Genomic DNA, 21,466 nt, shown 5'->3' with positions numbered 1-21,466 from the left:
TGCCACTGAGCTATATCTCTGGCCCAGTTCACGTTAATTTCTTATTCAAAACACTTCTACAATTGTGAAGAACACTAGGAGTGAAGGGCAAGTGTCTCTGAGGCCACAAAGTCTTCTGTGACATAGTATTGACTTATGTACCCCGCATCTAGGTTTTTTCAGGCTCAGTTTAAAAAATATGCTGTATAATTCTATCCTTCCATACTGTTTCCTCTGTTGCCCTTTCTGGTCTTTTTTCCTAAGCTCCATCTAAATGGAGTACTTGTAACCTTCAAAATATAGCCCAACATAATCACATACTTAAACTTGACTATATATGCAAAAGGAGCTAAATCTCCCCTTATTTCTTTTCCCTTCTATTTCTTTTCCCATTGCATTTGCTGTACACTTCCATAAGGTTAGTTATTTTACTAATTTCTTATATTTATTAGTATGAGACTATTATGTTCAGTTTGCAAAGTCATCAGAGCCATGGAGTTTGACCTCAGAGGATGTTGATGTGCTAATTTGTTATGGGAGAAGACGTAGCTTAAACTTTGTTCTGTTTCAGTAATTTTTTAAACACCTACCTTGCTCCCTACCCTCTTTCTGGCCCTGCTTTCCTGTGGGTCAGATTTGCAATGCCTGCGTGAGTTTATGTCCTCTTTTCTGTTGTGGAAAGCCTCAGGATGAGCTTCTTTGCTGTTACTTCTTGGATTCCTTTGCAAGGATGTCAAAACATAGTGTGTGGTGCTTCCTCAGAGAATGGTGACTTACATGAGAGATCCCACCAGCCATGAGACACTTTGACTGCCTGATGGAAGGGTTAAGTGAATCAACTTTACTTTCTTGAAACATAAGCACCATTTTAATAACTAAAAAATTTTGACAGGAAACATGCTTATCTTAAAGTCAGTGTTGACCCATTCTTTCATATACTTCTTACAGATTTAACAGACTTTTGATAGATATAATGAGTTACTTTTCTCCAGTTGCATTTTACCTGCTATTATTGATAGCTTTAAAATTTGGAACACCAAACAATGCAATAGTAAGAATATGATACACTGCCCTCTTAACTTCCAAAACTATGAAGAACAGTTTACTGTCTACTTGTGGGTTAAAGTTTATTTTGATTTTTAAAAACCTGTCTATGGCTTCCATTATCTTTTTCCAAGGAAACGATGGTGAGGCTTAGGCTTTTTGGGAAACCCACAGTCTCTTTTGAGGCAAATTAGGCATCACGTATAACAGAAACAAAAGCCCTTGATCTTTAGCATTTTTAGAAATTTGCTACTCTTTAGGATAAGACTGGCCACAGAGTTTAGGTCACTCTATTCAGTTGCCTAAGCAATTTCTTTGATGGGCAACTGTTTTTCTAACACACTAGCATTACCTCAGCAGGAGAAGGTAGTACTGGACGTGTTGCAATTTGTATTACATGTTCATGAGACATCTCTAGGCCTCACTGTGGGAGGAGGGGCTCAGAGGAGGAGGAGCCGTGGGTGAACATTTAATGGCAGAATGAATGGAAATCTAAAGAACTCTGTGCAGTCAGGCTTGCACCCTGTTGACACTGCTTCCTCCCCAGCCTTCTTGGACATCAAGTCAAAAGTCTTGCAACAAAAGTCTCATAACATATATGTGATTTCGTTTAGCTTTAGTCACAATCCATCTTCAAAATGACGAGGATTTTGACAGCTTACCGAGTGGTGAAGACACTGAGAAGTGGTTTGTGCTTGACCAACGTGACCGTGCGCCGATGGAACTACTTCAGCTCAGGCAGCCACCACCTCCCTGCCCAGGTAACACCCATATTTCTTCTTTCTAACATCAACAGTGTTGCGGTGAAGCGAAGGTACCTTTCCAAAGAAAATACAGATGTGAACATAGTTCCAAAGTGCTGATTTACTGATATTCATTTTACTGTAGAACCTACTAATTTAGCAAATGCTCATTGTAATTTTTTTCTGAGTAAAATTACCAGTACTTTTTAACATGTGGAATGGCCACAGTTCCTGTGAAAATGCAAATTTAAGTATACCACTAGAAGACGAATATTTTTACTCTCTCATTGCTCCTCTGTTCCTAGATTCAATTGTTGATAGTGTGGGTCTAAAAAATGGAGCTGCTTATATGTGCAAGGTCACATTGTTGTAATAGTGTGTTAAGTCATATTCTGTGATGGCTCTTTGGAATGCTCCCTTGGAAATGTTATTTTAAAAAATTTTGGAAGGAAAGTATCTATGTAATTTTGATAATTATAGGTCTTTATGTAGAGACTGCCATAGAATTTTCCTCTTCTTAACCCTTCTTTAAGAAAGTTTGATTTTATTGTTATTTGTGCAGATTAAGACACTGAGGTAAATAGCAGCTGATAAGTCTGTCTGTCCACAAGTAATCACAGTAGCTTACATACTACTTCTTCTGTAGTAAGAATTGTAAAACATGAAATAGGAACAAACCCTCTTTATGTTGATAGGAAAATAGGTTAGAATAGACTTGAGTGTCCTGCTTACGTTTAGTGTGCTCACTGGGTTGACTAAAAATGTTCTAGATGCTTTCCCAGCTTTCACTTCTTAGGTTACTCAGGATTCAGTGCCTTTCAGTCCTGACACTTGTAGGGCTAAGCAGTGCCTATAGATTCCTATAGTCTCCAGGGATTGAAGTGGGGAAAGGATGGGAGGGAGGGAGGAATGGAAGGACAGGGTGAGGGAGAGGGAGAGGGAGACAGAGAATGAAAATGGAGACAGAGAAATTCATCCCAGCAGAAAGGAAATGATACTTGTAGTAGCATCAGTGGGGTGTTAGCAAATTCAACTTCCACACTGAGAAGATTCTAAAAGGAGTATAAGAAACTATCATTTGCAATTAAGTATTCTAAGGAAAACATATTTTTTGGATTCAGTTTAATTATAACAAGAAAACCAGAAAATAGTACATTCTAAACCTTCGTAAAAATACTATAACTAGATACAAACTGAGAAAGTGGATATTTGATTTTAGTTTAGTGTTAGTGGTGTCTCAAGGATAGTTGTATATTATCTCTGGGAAAATAAGCAATAATGAAAATGATATCACTTTTGGTTATAGGTGTCTTCTAAGACTCAAAATTTGGAATGCTTGGAGTATCATTTTTCTTCTTACAGAAGTAGGTGGGTAAGGATCGGTGTGTCTCAGTTAGAACCCAGAAACAGAAATGGAGTGATTACTTCAAAATGGCAGAAGTGACTGAGATTAGAAGCCAGTTCTCCCAGATCATAATCAGTGCTTTGCTACAACAGCAACCCCAACACAAATGATCTAATTATGTGGATGCACTACTGTGAAAGCAGTTCTAGCTCCTGGGGGCAGATCTGTTTCAAGGGTTTGCCACAGTGCACAGCTAAGAATGACAAATTTGTAGGAGGAATAAGCCATCATACCATGGAACAAAAGTCATTACTCACCCTCAGTCATTACTTGCGCGGGTTTTGGAGGAATGCCAGGCATGAAAAATAGAAGTTCTTGAACTTCACCATAGTGAATTAAAATTCCATATGCAGTCCAAGGGGACCTGGGTTATTCGCTTGCTTTGTGATCATATTCTACCTATCTTTTTCCCCAGTCTCCCTTTAAAAACTCAACTTTCTTCAGAAGGGCACCATATTTTAAACATAGTTAGAATCATTAGGATGTACTTATGATATGGTCGGTGAAGGGCAGTGAGAACAGTCACTACAGGTTAGCCGCATTTTCGCTAGTCATAGGTGATAAATGGATTGTGAAAGGCACTCCATGCTCAGACCTGTTAGCATTGCCCTGTAAGTTCAGTTGTCTTTTCAGTGTCTTTAGAGGTCACTTTCCCTCTTCCCTTGCTGACAGAGAGAGAGAGGGTGGATTTGACGACAGCAGTGATGTACTTGTATTTTTCAGTGGTGCTTCCTTGCATATTTGCTCCTGGCTAATATTTATAGAGTGTGCCTTGCCAAGAGACACAGTTGTGTAATTCACTTGGAGCGAAGGGGAAGAATTTCAAGGTGTTCTATATTTTAAAGATAGCTGGTGTCAAGGGTATAAGTGATCAACAACCATAAAACATAAAAGTTTTAGAGGCTATAATCTCTTTTCTATTAATATTGAAAGTGTTCAATGCTCATTATTGCATTCAGCCAGTTGTAACAGTATAGCGGGGAATCAAAGGTCTGGATTCTAACCTCTGTTACACGTTTCCTGACCTTGGTAATTCACACATTTTCTGAGCCTAAATTTTGTTACCTGTACTGTGGAAACAGATCTTGATTTATTCAGAAGATTGTGTGGTCATCATGCAAAATCAGTGATTGAAAACCTATGAGACACTTCAAAGCAAAAAGATATTTCACAAATATGTTTTATCCATTCCGTAAAAGGACTTAGTGTGTGTGGGGGTGTTAGATAAGCATCCTAATGTTTTCATTGTACTACAAATTATTACAATGACATATGGTAAGAATTCTTACAGAATTACAAATGAGCCTTCCACCTTTGCTTTAGTAGCAAACTTATCTCTAAGAAGGTATTTCTTATAATGAATCAGACCGAAGGGTCATAAAGCAAATGTCTTTTTTTCATTATGGAAAATTTGATTCTAGAGGCAGAATATATACCAGAATATCCTATTTAATTAATTATTTAATTGTCCAAAAAATATAGAAACTGTATCATGGGAATATATAGGAATGAGATAAGTAAAACAAGTTTATAAGAAATGCACAAGAAACTTTTTAAAAATTCTGGGTCCACAAACTTGGGAAAGTCACCAAGACCAAACAGTTTTATTTTTACTTTCAAATGAATTTGGAAATCAAATGTATTAAATTGAAAAGGTTAAGTTCCCCAAGAATAGAAAAGCGTTCAATAAGTACTGCTTGTAACATTAATCCACTTGCTTTTAGAAATGGTGAGTTGTGTTATAATTAAGCCCAGCACCTAACAGCCCAAGTGTCCTCTCTGGTACTTCAGATACAAATGAGCCATAGGAATCATTATACCCCATTCAAGGGGTTTCACTTTGCAAGATTTTATATTCTGATTCCATCATAGAAATTTCTACTTAAGTCAATCTGGAGGAGCTATTGTTATTTGATTAGAAATTGGCAACTGCAAAACCTCCTGCAATTAGAATCATTTAGTTATATTGTAGCAGCTGTAAAAGTTATTCGTGGGAAATAAGATTTGTTATTATATTGGAGCCTCTTTGCACACATCAGAGGTAGGGCTAGGTATAGTAGTAAGGTTATCACATACTTTTCAGAATAACTATTGTAATAGACTTTTATTGCCTATGGATACATTTTAGGGCTGAATTTCATCTGAGGTAATCCAGTTTTTTCAAAGGTAAATTATGTTTCAGTCCCAAGTGAACTATTGCACAATGAGTTTGGTTGGTGGACAACATTGCATATCTTTGGTGTGCAAGTAATTTTCCAGTGAAGAGGTAGCTTCTCTTTTGAACATGTTCATGCATGCTCTCCACCTTTTATATCTTTCTAATGTACAGACCTATTTCTTTGGTCAGCAACATTTTCTTGACATATTGGATTTCTTGACCCAAAAGATTTGAAATTGCTATAGCCCTATTGGCTTACACTGAGGTCTATGAGACACAAGGGTGTAACAGCTAAGGGAGCTGTCTGTTGGGTGCCTTCTGAGTATTACACCCTATCTCACTTGCCTTACCCTAGTCCTAGCCTGGATCAAAAGCTAAGAATTGGCTCAAAGATGTAGCCTTGACCCCTGTTTCCTTTGCTCCCCTCCTTGAGTTCCAATTTGTTCATGCTTGGGGAGAATTCTTCATGGTTTATAACTGAAATTAGGTCTTCTATGAAAATAATGGCGATTACTTTGCTGTTTCCTAACCTTTAGACTTTCTGTATATTTCTGACTTATTCTGAAGGTTGAGACATGCAGGAAAAAGTTGTCAATATCCCCTACACTGTGGTTATACTGGAATTTACTTCTAGGTTTACGTTGTAACTCATATTTCTTGAGATCTTTAGAAAGATGAAGCCCTGAGGAAGACTGCATGGGCTTGGTGTTAAACTTCTCATTCTTGTGAGCTCCAGCTTACACTTGAAATTTTTTTTTTCAGTGTGATCTAAATGAGCTCAATTCATGACCACATTTTCAAGGCTATGCTCTTTTCTTTTTTAAAACCTATTAAATGCCATACACCGATGTTTAAAATTTTGTAAGGAGGTTATTGGCTAATGTGAAGTTGTCATAAACAAGTCTACAGGGTTACTACATCATTAGAGAGTTTTATTGAAAAAGTTTCTTCTCTAATATAGAACTAAACATTGGACTATACTAATTTATTACCCTATGGTAAAAGGTAGGTGCAGTATTGAAGATTGTTCCCCAGATTCCGAGCAATATGCCCCATAGCATATACTTAGTAAGTGCTTGTTAAAAAATCTGCACTTCATGAATAGATTTGTAATGGAATTTTTATAAATACTGTATTTTATTTAAAATGAGAAATATAACAGAATAAGACTACTCATCAACCTGTCTCTTTTGTTTATAAATATCCAGAATATAAAACTATTCAAGTAAAATAACATTGTGACCTCGCTTCTCCTGCACTGGTTTATATTTAACTAAAGGCATATGACTTCAGATTTTGTAAGGCTTCACTGATTACCGTGGTTGCAGTACTTGGAACTCCTGAATTGTTAGGTACTCATAATTACAGAGAAATCTCATTAAATATCTTAAAGATGTAGCAAATGTGCCATAGTTCTGAATTATAAATATTCATATTTTGGTAGTGTAATTTAAGAATGAAAAATAAGATTTTGTTTACCAAAAATGAACACTTTGTGATTATGTTTTTACCATCTTATCTATACTGTAGTTACCTGAGGTAAAGCTTGGCTTAAGGCTTCCCACTTCTCAAAGTTTAGTTCATTTATTAAGAGGCTGAGAACTGAGGTAAACTAATAGCTAAGAAAGATCAGGTAAGCTAGAAATCAAATATGTTATATAGCTGTAGGGCTTGGTGAAAATGGAAATAAGCACATGGGGCCTGTAGTTTTCTGATATGCAAATAACTTACATAGATAAATGACTCAACGGCAGTACAGTCATATTCCCAGAGTAAACCATTTTCATTTCCACTACTAGCTTTCCTCTATTCATGCTTCATATGCAAATGTTTTATGACATTTATTGATGACTTCGCTTAAGGCATTGCATCCAGAACACTTTTATTGGTGAATTCTGGTAACCAGGGAAGAAACTTAGCTTGTGTTTCTATTTCGCAGGTAGGTAAGTGACTCAATTCACATAAGGACACATGACAGATACTCATGTGTATCTGTCATGTGTCCTTATGTTAATTGAACCACAACCATACTTCTTGGTTAAACCGGCTTTAGAATGTTCTAAATCCTTCCTCTGCTCTGATTTCATTATCTACTCAAAATCCTACTCATATACTGAATTTTGCCTCAGTATCCTATAATTTGATTGTTTTCTTTCCTTTTTGCTGGATTATTGTAAAAGGTTATCTAAATCAAATAATAATGATTCTTGCTTTATATGGCTCTTGGAAATTATATACAGGACAGTTTAAGGCAATGTTGTTTATAGTTGACATTGTTTCTTCCACTTCCACCAAAATATTATCATGTGTTTGTAATAAAATATACTGATTTTCAGTTTTCAATTTGGTTCTTGCTCATATGCTCCTGTAAATTCCACATATGCAAAAGTGTAATGCTATTTTAGACTAAGAAATGTTACATTTTGACTTATTTCCAGTGTCCTAGAATAAAAAATTAACAGAAACTAGAAATTAGTTCAAAGTAAATGATCAATATCCTCAATGTCAGTTCACAATGGTATTAGGATAAAGGTCAACAAATGCACAAATGTTAGATGATTTCTAATAATGTAATACTGAATGCAGAGAGAGAGAGCCATTAGGCTGTTGCAAAATTTTTACAGGTTAATTTTGACATATGTTTAAAATTTAACTTTACTTCCTAAGGCTAAGCTCTCCAAATCACTTTAGAACAGCACCAGGGACACATTTTCAAAAGCTTTTGAAAGGAAATTCAAAGGGGAATTTAATTGTGTGACTCCCATTAATCGTTCTTGCCATGTTTTTATCCTGGAAAACTCTTTGAAATTTTTATCCCTTAAATGTCATCTCAAAGTGAGATTACTAAAGTACCAAACTCAGGTCATTTATTTGTGGTCCCATAAAGCTAATAATTCCTCTTCTAGAAAATGAAAATAAACCCATAAATACAATTTTGAAAATGAATTTTAACTTTGAGAAAAAAATCAGGAGCCTGAAAGAGATGAGATGTTTTAGATGTGATAGGTCTCTTTGCATGATCACATTTTATAATGTTATGAAAAATGAAATGTTTTCTTGGGAGCAGAAGTGCATATAAGTAACACCCGCTACTTGGGAGGTTGAGGAAGGAGGATGAAAACATTAAGGGTACTGTGGGATATTTAGTGAGAACCCATCTCAAAGTAAATAGGGTTAGGGGTGTAGCTCAGTAGTAGAGTACTTGCCTAGCATGCAGGAGGCCTTGGGTTCAATTCCCAGCATTGCAAGTAAACACACAAATAAATAAACAGTATTTTATGATATGGTAAAAGAGAACAACAATATCCACACCCAAGGCAGATAAACAAACAAAACCCCTCAACTGTTGAGAATTTATTAGAATTTCTAGTTTTATGCAAACCCTTCTCACAAATATGTTTTAGTAAAAATTACAATATATGCAAGAGTCCCCAGGTCTTACACATATTAGAAAACACAAGACGAAGGTCAATTTAGAATGCTTATTTTAAAAGTAATATGAGTGGCAATTAAATAGATAGCTATGTAACTCAGTTTAATTTAGAGAATGGGTTACTAAACCAAATTATAAAGTATGCGATTAGAAACGGAGTCATTACAGATACATAGAAAAATTAAGTTTTAGTCCACTTCAATATCATGTGTTGGAAAATGATGATCTTATGAATATTTATTTAAAAAATTTGCAACCAGAAGTTACCACCTAATATTACTAGGGTAAGGAGATTTTTAATTTCAATCTTTAATATTTAAATTCATACAAAATACCAAGGAACACAAAACACAATTTTTGAGTACTTATTCTATAACTTACCGGGTACTCACAGTCACAATATCTACAATATAGGGTAAAAGAAATCAAACTGTGAGTGCAAACTAACCTTCATGCATTTTCTTTGATAAACCATATCGGTTGTAGTCTTTGACCTTCTTTCAGTGGGGGGCTTGTTTGCATGTTTTGCAAACATAATAACCAAAGTGGGAAAGGCAAATATAATTTTGAAGAGGTGTGAGCATTATTTATTGCAGATACACTTTAAACACTGGCTCAAGGTCAATCACGGGAGTTTTGAAAAGTATAAAACCCTTCCCCTCTTCTGGGTGGGTGTGTGGGAATGGATTTTAGGCAGTTATATAAGACACCTGTGCTTAGTGGGCCAAATAAAGTGAACGCCCACATGCAGCCTCCGCTCTTGAGTGTTGACCCACTTGTGAGTACCATTAGTCTTGATGGGCCATGTGGCTGAAGTGCCATCACGAGTGAGGAAGCAGAGGCTGAGATGGTGTCAGAGTCCCCCGTTGATTACACATTAACTTCTGTGAATGGAAGCTTCAGGGCTTCAGGCTTAGGCGGAAAATAAATTGTGGTGTTGGCATGACAAAGTCTGAATCAACTTAAGAAGAAACTCTCGGCCATCTTGAGTGTGCTTCTATACTTCTGGATGGCTCAGCCTCCGTGTGGGGGGATATCTGTGACAGAGACCCCAAAGGGACTGACAGCAGGAGATATCCATGGACCACATTTCTCAGGGTAAAGCAGCCCCAGAGGGAGAAGCTGAGAGGATGGTCTCCTTGTCTACTTCAACTCTGGGCCCTCAACACTCTTGAGAACTTGAGAATTTGGGGCTTAGCATCAGTGTGCATAGTTCTCAAAGCCTGCAGGTTCTGCTCAGATTATAGGATATAGTTAATGACTTGACATTTCACTCCGACAATATACAGATTTATAGATAGGTAACTCTTGGTTGACCTGGATCTCATGGCTTATCCATGGCAATTTTGAATTAAAAATTCTTATAGCTAAGTTAGAATTCATGATTGAATTGCTTTTTATCTCCACTGAAAAATAAACTTAGAAAAGAAAGAAGGGGTAATAAATCAGATTCGGTTCAGAAGTCACTGCACCTCCAGTTACTAGTGGATTGATCTTTGCTTCCCAAAGGCTCAGTTAGTTCAAGCATAAAATAGAGATCTTTATGTTACCTACTCACTGTTGCTTAGATGAAAAAATCCATTAACAACTTTAGAGACAGTGCCCTGCTCATTCCTGTTAACTATTATTAGGGAACATGTCTCAGAGAGAAGATTGGAGTGGAACTCTCAGTGACACAATGTGTCTCAAATCCTATTTTTCCAATATAGCTTCATAATTTTATTTGAAATAAGATCCTTTCCTAGAAGAGTAGAAATTTATTATTGCAATTTAAGTATTCAATTTGTTCAACTGCATATAGACACTCATCAACAGAGATATGTGAAATTTAGCTTGTCTTAACAGTTTTTCATTAAACTAAAGGGCAGAAGTAGCACAGTGAGAGACCATTTCACTTCTGTAAAATATGCCTGAGAAATGTCTGTTCTTAGGTCAATGTTAATATAAGTATTATTCTATTTTTTTTTAAAAGGAAGTGCCTTAATATACGGATTTCACACTAGGGAAATTCTGAAGTATATGTAGTGTACAATTACCATTCTAACATTTAACTGTACACATACTTATTGAATGCCAAGGACATACTAGCACTGTAACAGCAACCTCAACAACAGTAATAATAGAAATACAACAACCTTAGATTTTGGGGGTGGGTGAGAAAAATGGAATAATTATGAGCTGTAAAATATTTGCAAATTTGGTATAGAAATGTAAGATTGCACTAATGGGACCACATCAGTGAATTAAAACAAATTTACTGCTGATATACAGTAAATTTTGACAAAGAAGAATAAATCTGAGTTATTTTGAGACCATAATGCCCAGTAAAAGAAATCAGGCATAGAAAGTTAAATATGAATTGTTTCTCTTACATGAGAAACCCAAAGTACTAATAATTTAAAGAGCAAACTCAAAGATAGACAATAGGAGATAGGGAGATAGACTATGCGGAACTGGGAAGGAGACCCATGGATAGAGGGAACGGGGAAGAAGGGAGAGGACAGGAAGTAGAAAAGATCAAGAAACAATTTTTTGAAAAAGTAAATGAAATTTAGAAATCATTGTCTAGAATCTTTCGAAGACATTTCCTGTAGGAGGCCTGGTTGGTGTGGAAAGCGAGGGTACTTGCTGGACAATAGTCACCCCCATCCTCAAATGGTCATTTCTTTCCTTTTTCCTTTAGCATGGATTATGTCTATGGAGAATGTCTGCTTTTACTTTTAAGAGAAGGTGAAAAGTAGTAAAAGTAACCAGAGACCAGTGAGCATCAAATAATTATTTTGAACCACGATTGTCAGCATTTCACCACCTGAATATCACATAATACCCCCTAGCTTTACACATTGACTGGATCTGTAGTGAGGACTGTACTGTATGAACCACATAGACATGCTACAAGTGCTACTAGACATACTACGTATGTACTATGTAGTAGACATACTACAAGTCTATAGTGATGAGAGCATTATGTGAGCCACAGCTGGCTGCTTCTGTGGAGGTGAAGTGTTGCATTTGGCTTCCAGTTGTCCATTCCAGAAGTATCAATCTGGTAGATTAAAAAATAACTCAAACAGTTAAAAGGCACAGCAACACATAGCAGATACATAGTGAACGCAATGTGAGTATAAGACAGTGAGTCCTTATTCTGACTTGAGTGATCCTTAGGTCATCGCAGGAGCACTAGAGAGCCTAAGTGGGATATAAACTGGTCACAAGGAAACATTTATGCACAAAGGTCTGACACAGAGTGTTAGAATCTAAGGTATTATATATAAAGAATGGGCAATAACAAAGGAACTAAAATTTGAGGAATCTGACCACTACTGTTATTCAATAAATGTTTAACAAAGCCTTAACTGCACTGCATAGGATGGATGGGAGCAAGGAGAGGTTGATAGCGGGTGGGACAGTTAGGAGGCAATAGTAAATGGTGATAGGGCTTTTCCCTCTGGTGATGACACATTTTATGCAACGTGGCAGTAATTCTAGAGCAAATGGCTCACTACTTATTAGTTGTTGTAGTCATTATTATTAATTATTAAATGCTGTGTGCTGAGGTGAAACTATTTTAATTGGAATATTATTTAAGTAGTTTATTATCCAGCTTGTACTCTCAGGTGTGATTTGAAAATTGTTCCTTCCAAGATATGTTAGGCAAAGATGACAAAGGGAGAGAGAGTCAGCAATCCTGAGGAACTTAATATCTTCAGGTGTGAAATACTTGGAGTGCTGTTTACTACTAGAAAAATGTTGAGTTAGGTATTTACAGTTTACAGAACAGTTCAACTAAACATGAGAAAAATGAATTAATAATTAGAAATGTTGTTAGAACTATAACTTCCATCAAGTATAATACAAAAAATAGACTCCTAATGTTAAAAGAAGTAATGGGGAGGAGGAATATAAGGTAGAAAAGCTTGTGTTTCTCTTTTCTTTTTTCTAAGTTTTCTTTTCTGGCTAAATTTTGAAGTCATTTAGAAGCACTCTTCAAAAACAGGTTAAATAACAATATAGTTTCACTAAAATGTGAACAAAGCTTATTAATTACTTATTATGTCCCAGGCACTGATTTAAGCTGGAGGCACATTAGTGAATGAAACAGGGTGACTACTCTGCCCACATGAAATTCACTTTCTAGTGAAATAAAACAGGTAATAAGTAAGGCACTGGATGCTGTGTCAGGAAGCAGTGATCGAAACTGTTAATGCTGCACAAACTGAGCTTGTGGCCAAAAGGAGGAGGTTAAAGGAGCTTTATTGGAAATGGTAAGAAATAGCTTGTGATATATGTGTCTCATGAAGGTATTCTGAACAGAAATTCAGACTGTGGACCCTGCCCTGCTCTTACACGAACAGGCAAAGTGCAGAAAGGGGCTTGTTCCAAAGGAAAGAAGCTTAAGCGTTCAAAAGAGACTCGCGTTTCTACCATCTACTGCTTTTCTAACATTTCTCAAGGTCTGAGGTGTAGGGGAGGTTCAAAGTCCAGTTGAAATGGGGTCCAAAGGTAGGGAGGAACTGTTAGAGCTGGTAACTAATTTAATGTATGCTGGATAGGAGTCTTCCTCTGGGAAAGAAGAGTCCATAGCTTTCTGTTGTTACCCTAACCTTGTATCCTTCATTCTTACTGTTTCTCTTACATTTCTAAGCTTAACCAGCTACTTGAATTAGTTTTTTTATCTGACCCTATTGTTAGGCTGCTCTCCTCATAGTAGTGGAAATAAACTACTACACTATGAGGAAAAGCAAACCAAAGGAGGCCACAGGCGTTCTGAGCACATTATAATTCTAAATAGAGGTTGTCAAAGTAGACCTTGCCAAGAAAGTGGCGTTTGAGCAAAGACTTGAAAGAATCTTTAAATTTGAAATTTGACAAGAAGTCTTTTTATCAAAAATTTTATTTTTTACCATTTTAAGCACCAATGGAAAAGAAAAGATGAAATCCCCAAAGGGAAGGGTGATATTTTATTTGTCTTTGTATTGCCAGGTGTTTTGGTGATGCTTGGGTGATATTCCTTTCCAGGTTTCATACATAAGCCCTGTTCATACATAGTTCTTTTAGGAAACGAGGACAGTGGGGAAACGTGTTCATTTATCACCAGAGCCTAGCAAGGTTCTTAGCACACGGTAGGAACTCAGTGATATTTGTGACTTGAGTATCTACATTGTCATATGAGCAATGTAGACACATAGGAGCCATGTCATGATAAATCTCTTTGTTTTGTCGAACTATTTATATAATCATTTGGTTACTGTTTCTGTCATGCTACAAGTGTAAACATATTTCCTTTTATTATGGTTTCCTTTTCACTTACAGCTTTCAGAATACCAAAGAGCTCTCACGGTAGGCACTTACATTATAAGTTAATATTACAATCTAATTCCTAGGCCGTGCACTTTTGTCTACTAGGATTGAGGGTATACTAAAATATCTTATGGTGGTAATAATGTGATTTCTTTTGGACTCATTGGGATGAAATAGCATTTGGGGAACTGTTAGCTAGGAAAGGGGATTCTAAATAATGTCTCTTTGTTCAGAGGGCCTCTATCAATTCATAGATAAGTCAATTGGTACTCATCATTTTAAACTCATTGGAGACCAGAGTAGTTAAGAAGAATATAAAGGGTACTGTAGGCAATAAACAGCAGCCTTGTAACAATATAATGTGTAGTGGAAAAGAGAATTGGAAGATCTATAAAAACTGCCAAAAAGAACAAAAAATATAATTAAAGGAGCAAAAGACATATTGAGCACAATCTCAGGGACTGTTCCAGGCAGCAGTAAATGTCTCCTCAAATATATCTTTAGAAAAAGGAAAGCAAAGTAGAAAACTAGTCCCAAGGAGAAAAAAAAAATACCAAATAGAATTTTAGGAACAGGCTAGCAAGAGCTGGATTTGCTTATGGTAATTTTACCTTTCTTTAAAATATTTAAATAAGGACTAACCCAAAGATCCGATAATTTGAAATTCTTAGATGAGAAAAGAATAGAGGAAAGCAAAAAGAAAATATAAACAAAGATGATATTTTAGATAGTCATGGATCAGGGGAGAGCAGATAAACTGTCACATAGACAATATTTGAATTTTGCAATTTACACCTGTTTTGCCAAGTATATATTTTTTTGATTCCATGAAAGTTACATATTATTTAAGAAAATGTTTTTGCTTTCATAAAATGAAAGCATTTCAGTTACACAAGAATTCCAGAAGAGCAGAATATCATGTTTCCAGTAGAAAACATTTTTTGAGTGAATTTTCAGTACTTGGAGCAAAGGTTTCACCTAGTGATACATGTCAGAGTTATTTGGAGGGTTTTTCCAATAAACACATCCCTATTGAGAATCATCTTCACAGAATAGCTTACAATAATCTTCAGAAATTCATCAAACACTATCACTTACACCCTAAAATGACTAACCTCTATCTCGAATTATAATTAGACAAAAAATTGACAAATTGAAGCAAAATATAGAAGAAGAAAAACGTTATTAAAAGTGACATACAAAGTTGATTTCCTAGGCACAGAAGCAGGATTCAGACATGTGTGATAAGCCAATCTATGCCCGAGAAGTCTTGTCCCCTCTCAAATTAAATTAATTATTGTGCTTTCCTTTGTGCTGAGTAATTCCAAAATCTTTTTTTTAAACGTAGTGACTGTGAAAACAAACCACAACTACTGAAAGATAGTGTCAAGCTTGCAATTTCAAGCACCTGCTCCAAGGCTATAGATAAAACTTTAGTTTGAAGGTAATTGGATTGCTGCCCAGTAAAGAACAACAATTTTTTGGTAAACCCTGCTCATGAACACACACACACACACACACACACACACACATACACACTCATGCTCTCGCACACAAGCGTGTATAAGATGTGCAGTACAGAACTTGTTTCAGTTTTTCTCAGAAGTACAAACTTGAAATTCACATGTTAGACTTCCGATTTAAAAGAAAGCTAAGCTCAACTCATGGTCAAACTTTTTTTAATAATCAGTATAATTTGATATAATTTTATTTTTTAAATTTTTTAGTTATTAAAACAAAAATTTATTTTTTAAAAGTATAAAAAGAATAAAAAGAATATTAGAAAAGTATATTTGTACCCATCTCCTTAACTCCAGGCTGTTGGAAGTAAATCTCAGGTATCAATTCATTTGATGCTTTAATATTCTAATATGTAAGTTTTATAAAGACATGGACTCTTACAAATCAAAGTACAGTATTATCATGAATCCCAAAAGTTTTTATTTAATATAATCAAGCATAAATTATTAAGATTTCCTCAGTTATTACAGAGATGGTTTTCTTCATAGATTGTTTTTTTAAAAACAAGGCTTAAATTAGTTTGTCCTAGAGACTGTCTTCTGAAGTCTAGATCTTGCCTCCCAGGTGTGGTTTAAGACATTTTTCTCTCCCCTGGATTTATGGCAATTGGGAGTTAGATTTAAATTATTTCACTGGGAGAGTTTAGAGTATTTATGAGGAGGGGATAAAATCTGCTTTCTAGATGTTTCTCTAATTGTCCCTTTTCTTAGGCAAGAATTTTATAGAGTCTGATTCAAAGATTAACATGGCAAAGCAATCAAATTCAGAATGCCCGTAGTCTAAAGAGGGAACCAGACATGGATGTAATTAACTCTAATGAAAAGCAAAATAATGATATGCTTGTAGAGTGTTCCATAGTGCTTGCTTTTGTATCAATACTAAAAATGAAAAAACTCCAGCTTCTTCACAACCATAATGCTGGTGTGAAGAGGGCAGCCCCTGGACAACTCCATCAAATATAAGAGCTATGTGGAGCACTGTGTGATAGATAATCTTGAAGATTTCTTCCACCTCTAAACATTGGAGTGAGGGTGAGCTGTGTGCTACATGGTACAATTCACAATGCTTTTGCAAGCTCACGAACTTCCCTTAAAGCTATACTGGAGTGAAGCTAGGGAATACTAAGGAGGGAAAGATAGGCCATAGCATTTCAGCTAAACTGAAGCCTTTCTGGCTTGTCAACAACTCTACAAGTAGTTTTAAAATAGGCAATGTATTGACATGCTTCGGTTCCTCTTTCAAGCAAAACAAAAATCTGCCAGGTGACAAGAGCCATATCTTGGAAGAAAAGTGACAAGAAGCAAAAGAACAATCCCAAATCTGGGAAATATGGTTTCATTAAATATACTGTGCATTTCTTTAATATGCTTTATATTTTACCTTTGAAACGTGTGTGTGTGTGTGTGTGTGTGTGTGTGTGTGTGTGCGTGTTGTAGTTTGTATTCTACTAAGGTTCATACAACTGATTTTTTGGGCACAGACAGCACACATTGTCCTTGAAGATGGAACGAAGATGAAAGGCTACTCCTTTGGCCATCCATCCTCAGTTGCTGGTGAAGTGGTTTTTAATACTGGCCTGGGAGGGTGAGTAATGCATCTCTTGCGAGGCTTTATTCTTTCACTCTGTAGAGGGATATCTGGCTGATGTTACTCCCGGAGGGGACACAGAATCACAGTATCATCAGACCACTTACTCCCCTGTGCCTTGTGCACAACAGACTGCAGCCCTCCCTGATCAGAGGTTTTGACCTGAGTGTCCTGCTAATGCAAATAATGAGGACATGGGTGCTCCACTGGGTCCCTGGGAAGAAAAGAATGAAATTCATTCTAGAAACTTATGCTGTGAAGACACAGGATAAATGAGATTACTATCTGCCTCTTAGGGGATACGGATCTGAACAGCGGAACAGGGAAAAGAACGGATAGCACGTGCCACTGCCATTCCATTATTAAAGTTAAGAAACAGTTTTGTACATGCAATATGAAATATTATAATTCAATAAGGAGATAAGTAAGTCTTTCAATGTTTCATATAATTTTGTACTCAAGAAAGATGAACCAGCAGATGTACTTACTGCCTTAAAAATAATCAATGTGAGGGTAAGCACATAGACCTAGTATTTTTAATAATTATTGATCATGACTGAGCTTAGCACTTAAGATCTATTGAGTTATGGTAAGGAAGATAAGGGTAGCTACAAAAATCACTGGGCTAGTCCTGAAATTTCTGGCTAGTCCAGAAATGTTTGTATTCATCTGGGAGCCAAGAAGCTGAAGTTCTGGTCTCAGTTTTTGGCTTTCACTTTTTAAATCCAGGGCCCCATGCATGCTGAGCAAGAACTCTGCTGAGTTACATCATCGGCCCTTGTTATTTTTTATTTTGAGACAAGGTCTTGCTAAGTTGCCTAAACTGACCTCAAATGCACAACGCTGCCTCAGCCAGCAAGGGTTGTACATGTGCGCCACTATGCCTAGTCTGGTCTAGATTCTAATGATAACTGGTGATGTGATACTGAGAACATCAATTAATGTTTCTGAGTTTTGGTTTTTTTATTTGAAATTTAAGGAGGCTGGATTAGACAGTAGTTCACAGCTGAGGATTTAAAACAATGAATCTACAGAAGTGACTAGATTTTTTTTCAAAGGGTTTATGTTAGAGATTCCATAAAACAACCTTGATATATTTTATGAATTTGTTAGGGAAATTCAAGTTAGCCTTGTGAAGGCAAGAGGGTATTGGGTTAACTAGAAGATATTGATTGATCCAGCTGTCATTATGTTATTAATGCATATTCTTTCCAAAACTCTTGCCTGTCTGTGTGAAATGAAGAGTATTAGATAGTTTTTAAACCAGTTTCACTAGTGAGAACATTAAATTACAGTGTATGAAACCTGTGTGTAAAGTTTTGCCTCACTAAGCCATTATTTAAGCTTTTCGACAGCACTAATTACTAGCTGTGTTAATATACCTGCCAACAAACAACTGTTTAATATAGATCAGAATGATGGAGGGCACTAGAGTTTTCTTATCAATGATAGATTACGGGTAATAAATCTTGTCACATCACAAAAGTCAAACAGGACCTGATGGATTAATTTGCTTCTTACATTGCAGTTCTGTGGGAGAGGCTGCATTTATTCATTTACTGAAGGGTGCTGTAAGCACAGGTTTAAAGGAAACGGTCAGTTCTTTTATGGGAATAAAGAAGAAAAGCAAGAAAACTTAAAAATTAACGTTTTTGTTTGATGTAGAAGAAGACATTTATTTATAAAATTATTCCACAGACTGTTTTCCATTGAGAAATGCAGCTTTCGTCCGTCACACGGCTCACTTAGTAAATGCTTGATCATTAAGGAGGTTATTTTGTTTTTCATCTTCAAGGAATGCATTTATATTGTGTGTAAGCCTCAGTTAGAAATTATTAGTTCCTGACAGGTGAGAGGCATTTGAGAAATTAGCGGGTGGAGGCTGTGGATAAATACCACATCATTGGAGTCGCCCTAGGGATTGCAGAGCTGAAAGACTAAGTGCTCTGTTGACAAAGTTAGTTCTGGTAGGAACTGGTTCTGGATGGGTTTGAAGAATTTATGTTGACTACTGCCTGAGCTGAATTTTATTGGTTTTGAGGTTGTCGATTCTGTCCCCTTCAACACCTAAATTCACTTTCAGTAGTAATCTACAAGAAATACTTGGTTTAACTCAATCTACAGGAACACAGAATATAAGAAGGAAGAAAAAAAAACAGTTGTAATGTTCCCAAGTGTGTGGAATAGATACAGATATGGCTTCTTCAACTTTAAAATGTATTCTTTCTGCATTCTTCCCTAATTACTTATCAATACTAGACGAACTGTTTCAAATCTATTAATTTAGAGGCTATAGATACTTCAGGTCAAGTTTTATGAAACTGATATATTAATAAATTGTAGATAACTCCCACATTTGTATACTGTACTTTTTTCTAAGATTAAAATGTTTAAAAACTTTGTTTATTCTTTCATAAGTGAACTCATTTCTTTTTAAATGTTTACTGAGTTTTGATAAATATATACCCCTCCAACTATCACTGATATAGTCAGGATAGTCATCAGTACCTTAAAAAGATATTGAAAAATACTTTTTGATTTTTAGTTAATATCTTGGTGAAACTGACTGCTCTCAACAGCAAATACAAGTTAAGCTTCACTGGTATCTAGCAGTCAATGGGAATCTTCACAATCTGTAAATAGGGTAGAATTTAAATAAGGGAGCAATGTTTTTAAAAATTAAAGTGGTATAAAAGAATTTTAAAAGAATTGAAGCATTTCTAAAACAACAAAGGAATTAAAATTATGTAAGATTATGCTTTAGTACGTGAGAATCAGTGTTCTTTTGGTGTTAGTTGTAGCATGATAAATTTTGATATGTTGACATAAAAATTACCTAGCTTTGGTGAAATCCAGAAACAGGCTTATGGGACTTTCATCTCCTCTTCTTTAATTTTTAAGAATTCAGAGATTCAGAGTTTGTATGTAGATTTTAGTTTTGTAGCTGAATACACTTTTCTGTTGGTGTTTATTTTTGGCATGCTCACCCAGGTACCCGGAAGCTCTCACTGACCCTGCCTACAAAGGACAGATTCTCACAATGGCCAACCCTATTATTGGGAATGGTGGAGTGCCGGACACTTCCGCACAGGATGAACTTGGACTTAGCAAATATTTGGAGTCTGATGGAATTAAGGTAGTACCAAGGATGATTATTTAAGCAGTCTCAATTTGAAGGGGGTATAAATGACTAATTTGTAAGAATTCCTATACTCAACTTTATTTCTAAGTATATGAGAATAATCTTTAATTTGAGATTATTTTGAGTTTCATTTCTCAAGATAGTTTAGATTTTAATGCTTTAATCTTAACTTAGTTTGGAAAAATGTTATTAAAAGTCCAAACAGTAGCTAAGCAATAAGAACTGATAAAGAATCATATTTTACAATACTTAACTCTCCATCCGTTGTTCACTTTCAAATATCGTCAATTTTAGAGAATAAATAAGAGATCGTTCATAGGCCAGTATAAAAGTAGATACATGAAGATTTCCCAGTCAAAGGAATTTGGGTAATATTTTGGTAACAGGAACCGTGTGAACAATTCAAAACTTTATACGCCAAATTGACCATTTTTCACCACTGTATTTTGGGGTGACTTGGGCCATCATTTAGTTAACTCTTGGTATTTCTCACAATTTCCCCCCAAATGTCTCAGTTTACTTTGTGTTTACATAAAGAAAATTATTTTATCCTTTATTTTTATTAAATAAGTCTGAGTCCAATTATTGATAGATGAAATAGGGGAAAAGTGCAGAGTGCCAAGAAGAAAGACTGGCTTAGTCTCAGCATTCAACAATCCAGGTAACCTCCTCCCGCACAGATAAAAGAAACAATTATATATTTAAAAATAAAAGTCTGGGTAACCTTTTGTTTTTCCTATTTCTAAAATTTTATGTCTCATATCAGCAGATACAAAAAAGTATTTCTTGTAAATGCAAACTGACTTTCAAAGTGAGTCACAGCAGAGGGACAGCAGTATATGACCGCTGAACGACTGCCTGCCTTTCCAGGTTGCAGGTTTGCTGGTGCTGAACTACAGCAAGGACTACAACCACTGGCTGGCTACCAAGAGCTTAGGGCAGTGGCTGAAGGAGGAAAAGGTGAGGACGATGGTAGGGCACCCAGGCACCTAGGGACACTTGCTGGGTCTGTGCCAATTTGGAAAGGTATGTGGAGATTCAATAGGGTGGAACAGATGAGAAAGTTGGGGAAGTTTGGAAGTTTGGGATCTTTTCTTTCTTTCTTTCTTTCTTTCTTTCTTTCTTTCTTTCTTTCTTTCTTTCTTTCTTTCTT

The 21,466-nt window shown here is 35.9% G+C and overlaps 1 protein-coding gene across 1 annotated transcript in view; it reads left to right on the top strand.

Moving 5' to 3' along the window:
* Nucleotides 1-1,499: 1,499 nt before the first annotated feature.
* Cps1 (carbamoyl-phosphate synthase 1, mitochondrial) overlaps nucleotides 1,500-21,466 on the top strand; it is a 113,269-nt gene continuing 93,302 nt past the window's right edge. The window contains exons 1-4 of the mRNA XM_005396941.2: nucleotides 1,500-1,784; nucleotides 17,065-17,168; nucleotides 20,163-20,307; nucleotides 21,184-21,273. Of these exons, the coding sequence (XP_005396998.1) occupies nucleotides 1,662-1,784; nucleotides 17,065-17,168; nucleotides 20,163-20,307; nucleotides 21,184-21,273 (462 nt within the window). The 5' untranslated portion in view covers nucleotides 1,500-1,661. The remainder of the gene's footprint in view (nucleotides 1,785-17,064; nucleotides 17,169-20,162; nucleotides 20,308-21,183; nucleotides 21,274-21,466) is intronic.

The sequence above is a fragment of the Chinchilla lanigera genome, unplaced genomic scaffold (assembly GCF_000276665.1).
Source record: "Chinchilla lanigera isolate Chin_1 unplaced genomic scaffold, ChiLan1.0 scaffold00056, whole genome shotgun sequence".
Classification (NCBI taxonomy): Eukaryota; Metazoa; Chordata; class Mammalia; order Rodentia; family Chinchillidae; genus Chinchilla; species Chinchilla lanigera.
The sequence above is the reverse complement of the archived record's forward strand: the minus strand, read 5'-3'. Positions and strand labels throughout refer to the sequence as shown.